The 6,487-nt window shown below is 38.0% G+C and overlaps 1 protein-coding gene across 1 annotated transcript; it reads right to left on the reverse strand.

The window, feature by feature from the left end:
• Positions 1–516: 516 nt before the first annotated feature.
• LOC115927182 (transmembrane protein 45B-like) lies at positions 517–5,516 on the reverse strand. The gene has a single exon (XM_030992665.1). It carries the CDS (start codon positions 5,256–5,258, stop codon positions 4,392–4,394), a length of 867 nt encoding a protein of 288 aa, XP_030848525.1. The 5' UTR covers positions 5,259–5,516; the 3' UTR covers positions 517–4,391.
• Positions 5,517–6,487: the final 971 nt, after the last annotated feature.

A 6,487-nucleotide genomic window follows, 5' to 3' on the forward strand; every position in this document is an offset into this window, starting at 1 on the left:
GTGTAACAAGAAGAATTTTAAAGAACTGCAAATTCATCACTATTTCAAAATGCATTGTAAAGAATATTAAGTTCTCTTCAATGTCAGGGTGCTGTTTTTGTTTGTTGGGCTTTTAGCACAGGGGGGTTAGCCCCATATTTACATGATTAGCGGGTGGTCCTGCACTCAAAATTTATGTGCCGTGCACCTTGAAGTTGAACTGTTCTTGAGCTTTTGCTTTGGATCACTTCTCATCTTCCAGACGGTTCTATCAGGTCCATCCATAGTATCAGGCAGATTTCACTGTCATCTCCCTGATAGAATCTAGCAAAATGTGTACCGTCAGACAAAGCATTTTGGGGCCAGATGGTACATGCACACTTCATCACCAGAGTGATTAGTTTGCAATAAGCATAAGCTTTATAATGTTGCCATGACAATTGTCACAATACCCTACCATGATGGGGTGAAAAAGATTGTTTTTTTATCTCCCAATTAGGAACTATTCCTAAGTAACATTATGTGAAGACTGATATATTGCTTAAGTGATAAACATCAAACAAGTAGTCCCTACAGCGACATAAATACACACAGGACATAGAAAAGGAACTCTGGAAGATAACAAAAGAGCCCTGTTTAAAAAAAGTATAATAAATAATAGGCCTACATATCACTGCAATCAAATCTCTTGTTGAAGAGCAAATGACCAAAAGATCTATATTAACACAAGCAACAACAAAAAAAATTCTTTTTTTATGATGTACAAACAGTACAATCAATGTACAAAATGAATAGAGGTACATGTACATCTATACTTAGCCACATGAACATAACTTTATTAAGTACATCAACTGATTACCAGTAAAAGCAGACTGTTGTATCTTACACTGTAGCTTCTCTATCATCTTAGGGAAATTAAGCCCATAAAATGAAAGTATTACAATTACACTCATTATTTGCAGTGAACTATTTTGGAGATTCAATCCTCGAGTGTTCTCCCTTTTTCTCCAACATTGCAATTATTTTCAATTTTTATTTCCTTTGGTTTCATTTTCATTTGGTAACATTACAAGAAATGGTCTATTGTCACAATCGGTGCATGTTGACATCACCTGTCCTTTCTACTAAAGGCAACACTGATGCTAACATAGCAATTGTGACAATTAATTGCTATCCTTGTATAATTTTCCTGCTCATTGTTAACTTTGTCAAGGCTCTTTGTGAGTCACACAAATATCAATGTGAAACATACAATAGCCAAATACATGTAAATACATGTAAATACATGAGTTGGAATAAAATCTTCATTTTACAGTTACCGGTATTCTTCTCTCTTGGAAATTCAGCTCCTTCCAAACTAATTGTACAACCAAGGAGTTAAGATGGTTCAACACCCATACTTGTCCTGTGTTCTGCTTACAGTGTCGTAAAGAGTAACAAATCTGAAGAGTGTGTACCCTGTACATGGGCTGATGACTCGGCTGAATGGACTTTGTTATGAAACACTTCAAAAGAGCCTACAATGTACATTCACACAAAAACAGAAGGTGCATGTCCACGTATGCAGTTTTGGTTAATTACATAATTACCCCAAATTGAGCTTGTATAAGAATGTCACAAAGATAGGCTTGATAAGATAACATAGAGAGCCAGAAGGGCGTTAATTCTATATAAAACTATGTGAGTCAAATACTCAATGCCCTTATGGGTCTAAATACTAATGGATGGCGAGATAAAGCTGCTCTGTACATCTACAAGTATGTAAATAGAAATGCTGATTGTTGACATAAAATGCTTTGTGATGGTAAAGTACACTGTAGTCAGTGAAGGGTGATACTGATAGGTATAGTATAGCACTGCACTGCGTCAATACATAGGCCTAGAATGTAGTTAGCGATGAATGCAAATGGAGGTTGACTGTAATTTATGAGGCTTCTACATGCATGCACAGATAGCTCCTTGCTCAAACATCTGTTATTCAATCTTCATTAGGCCTACATGATCCCACCACAATGTGTATATAATTATATAGCCCCTTATGAATCCTCTGATTGCACTTTCAAGGTCCGATGCACATAAATGCCACCCTGAACTCGTTTTTAAATGGACATCTCTTGTCTCTCTTCTGGAAATCATAAACTTATATAGCAAACTAGACTCAAATGAGTATGCTGCAAGCAATGCAGAAATGTTGCAATAGGCAATTTTGGTATTGTAATATACATGTTTTCGTTTCATGCCTCTTTACTAAATTATGTTATTCATTTATTAATTGTATTTCAATGGAGCAGAATGCAAATTGAGTACATTACATGTTTTAAGGCAGGGCAAGCCCCAATGCTTGTCTAGCCTAGCAACAGATAACGTATCTAATTTGCATTCTGATTACTGAAATAGAAATATTTGTAACAGGCCAATGCAATGACTTGCTGCCAGGTCATTTTCAACTTTGAATACATTTGAAAATGGCTGGTATATTACTATACTCCTTCAGTTCCGCCTACCAAGATCATCACAAGCTGATTGGAGTTGGAGCTGAATCATCAAATGAGTATGCCTTGAACAAGTTACATGGACGAGAAGCAATGCAAAATACAATAATTGTTTTAATACCTCGTACACAAAAGTGCCAGTACATTTCTTTTAACTTCAATACTGTATGGGTCAATACTGACCTATCGGATAACATATCAAAGTATCAATTTATCAAGTGGAAAAGGCGCCACGTTTATTTTTTCCCATTTTCCTCATTATTCTTACTGGTACATCAACAAACACGTATGCCTTTAAATCAAGAAAGGGCCGACATGTACATTGTCTTAGACAAATGGATAAGTAGAGTATGCATTTAATGCAGGCATGAGTTGAATGTTAAATTATATATACTCCTTAAGTATGTGGGATTATAATGGTTTGAATACACACTTGAGTTGAATATATCTGATGGATAAACATATGTAATGCTTCATCTTCATAAAACTGTAGACTTTATCAAAACTATTATCAAATTTCAAATTTCTTGCATGAAATGTACATGGAATGAATACATGTACAGTAGTTCTTGATATTTTTATATTGCATCATTTGCATGTATAATTTATTATACATACATGTGTACATTATACATTCAAGAAAAGAAAATAATGATATTGAATGTAAAAGGGTATACCGGTATGGACGATGTATGTACATGACTACATGTACATGTACCTACACATGACTGTAGCCATTTTGATCATTCTGACAAGCGTGTACTCAATACATGCATGAGTTGGACGAGTTCACAGCTCGTACAATCTGTACAACAGTTTTGCTTAGCTCCTCTGAAAACAGAATCTGATTTCAGTTTATGGGACGTTAATTGTGGTGTATGGCCCAATCCATTTGTTGTTATTCCTTTAAAGCATGATCAATTCACTTTTCTTGCTATCAAAGCTGTTATCCATTGACAAAAAAGCAGGACAAATAATGCATTATACAAGTATCTGCTATGCTTTTAAAATATCAATTTTAAGCATCATGTGTAGCTTCATAAGTAATTTAATGCTTAAAAAAATATCCAGGTTTCTATCTGAAACCCATCCAAAGTATAAATAATGCTACATGGCTCAAAATCAAGTGTTTCAAAAGTACTGGAGTTGAATACGTTTTAGTAAATTGACACAAGAAAGATTTACAATTGGTATCGTCACCTGACTCGTCACCTGACTAGTCACCTGATAGATCGTCTGTTCAGAGCCAGAAGGGCGTTGGCCCTCTATCAAGACTGGCTCCAAACAGATGAAATGATAATGTGACACAAAAATGGAATCAGATTTTTCTAATATATCTAATATCTTCTAATATCTACCCTTTCCATCTGCCTCAAAGGATCAAAGATTACATTTCATAATTTTTACAACGTTTGTACAAAATAAATAGGCAACATTTTCTCTTGAGCAGCTAATGCAAATGCAGCCTTCACAATTTTTGTCACTTATCAAGTGAACTAAATCTGACCAATGTAAATCTAGAATCATTAATAAAATCAATTAAATCATATAATAATTGATATCCTATTTCTTTCTCAATCTTATAATCATAATATTGCAAGAGCCTTAGACTCAGTAATCACTCGTTCTAAAGAGAAAAATTTGCACATGAACCAGATCAAAAGTACTACAAACTTGAGAGCCAGAAAGACGCTCGTAAAAGGATGCACATTAGCGCCCTTTTGGCTCTTATGACAAAGTAATGAGTACCATGAATTTGCAAACAAAACATGACTCCATGTTGAAAGTACTGAGCACATATGCACATAGAGATTTGACCAAATTGGTTGGCATACAAATATAACAAAATTTCTACTTTTAATTCCTACTTCCCTTGCTTTTGATGTTCTTCTAAGGCAGGGCTAGTTTTGTGGAATATTTTTAGTCCGATTCACTACCTCCTAGTAGATGGTTTCCTGCCTCTGCGCTGTTGCCTAGGAGTTTGACCTCGTGTTCCTCGGGACCGTTGCTCATCTGTGAGTAGCGGACCGACGAGAAGCCGCAGATTTTGAGGACCAGCTTCGTGACACCGTAGACGAAGAAGAGCACGAGCATGTCGACGAGAATGTGCCACGTGAACATGACCGTAGTGAACATGACATTGAGATGATCTTCTTTATCCCAGGGCACTCCTCCGGGTGGTATAAAGAGAACGATCCCAATGTGCCAGAACCACGTACCCTGCACCAGCGTGAACAGGATCCTGACGAGCAGCACCAATGTATCCCCCGACCGCCACACCTCTCCAGCTGTCGCCAAAAAGCACACAAAGATGGCCATCACGAGCATCGTATGGAGCTGAATATCTAGATCGCTCCTGCCGTGCGTGTGGAAATAAAACAGGAAACCCTCAACGGCAAACGCCAGAGCACCAAACGCTTTCTCGTATTTCCCGGCAACAGACGGCAAACAGCTACTCCCCATAACTTTGACGGCGCCGTAAAGCCCAAAATATGTGTACATGGTGACGTGTTGCCATTCTACTTGATGCTTCCAATGTCCCTCGCTGTCGATGATAGTCCATTTTGGGGCTGGGTACATCATCTCACCAATGAAACCGACAGCCCCACCAAACACTATAAACGCCCCTTCCATGGGTACGCGGTGTAGACAGTACATCAGGCGAGACCGCGGCCGCTGGCGTCCGTTATCCAGGACGATCTTCGTGTACACGTACTGCATCATCCACCAGATGGACATGAGGATGAAAAACGCTCCCGGTAATGCATGACCAATAAACGTACCCATCTTGCCTTCTTTATCTCGTCCTCCTCCCAGCAACGGATCGATTTATCAAAAAATATGCGGTGGATATTGGAAATAAGACGAGAGATTGTTATAGATTCGCCCTCAGAACTGGTAGTGATACAGCATTTCTGGCTGAAGCTGCGCCGGGATATCGTAACGCCTACCGGTACCGTATACCAATGTGGAACGAATGGGTACAATACTATAAGACAGGTGCACGTAGCACACGTCCACACACACACACACACACACACACACCCTTTCGTAGTACAGTGAGTAGATGCGATTCGCTAACAAGATCTTGGCTGCTCATCCCTGGCGCTCGACGCATTTTTATTGGAGCGGTATACATCGCCTCGGCGGACAATGTGAAAAGGATACTTTTTTATAAATCTGATTAGGCGCTTGGAATTCGGATATGTTATGAAGTCGTTATTGTAAAGATGAATTATCCTTCGGGCTATTCTTATTATACCAGTAGGCCTATAATAGTACATGCAGGGATATGTGAGTTTAAACTCACATATCCCTGGTACATGTATGTCTGAATTGAGCGGGGCCGGAGAAGGGGGAGGGGTAATTTATAAATTTATTGTTGCGGTGGAGGCTTCTCAAAACGGCGCCCACGGAGATAACCGGGCATGATTTTAGCAACGACGTCTTTAGAGAAAAAATATTTAAAAAACAATTACATGAAGATATAGTCAGAGGCATATTATGAAATTCGTGTAGAAAGTCATTTCAACATTTTATCAGAATCGCACTTTTCAAGACTTTCGTTTATTCGTTCATTAGGTGTTAATTGCCGCTGAAAAGTGTTTGAATCTTTAGTTTAAATAAGATATGTACGTAGGCCTGGTTTTGACTATAGCTCGAAGGCATGTTGATTTCATACAAAAGTTTTGTGAGAAATTAGATTTTTCTTTTGACATTTTAGAAGGAAAATAGTTGACATGAATTTCTTTTTTATTTCGGAGAACCTGAAGCGATGGCTTATACCCGTGTACGGTCCATGCACCCCCCCCCCCAGTAAAGTAATATAACCTTTATCGCTACCAAGCCACTCCATCGTTACTGGCCTATCATTATATTCAAGAGCATGGGAATAATATAGGTAGAACAAAAAATACATCAATTAAAAATAAATAAAAATAAAACTACCAAAAAAAAACTTTAACGGCCAAATATATTGCTGATCTTTAGAAAGTGAAAGTAATTTTGCAGCCGAA

Source organism: Strongylocentrotus purpuratus, unplaced genomic scaffold (assembly GCF_000002235.5).
Source record: "Strongylocentrotus purpuratus isolate Spur 01 unplaced genomic scaffold, Spur_5.0 spur5_contig_847, whole genome shotgun sequence".
Taxonomy (NCBI): domain Eukaryota; kingdom Metazoa; phylum Echinodermata; class Echinoidea; order Camarodonta; family Strongylocentrotidae; genus Strongylocentrotus; species Strongylocentrotus purpuratus.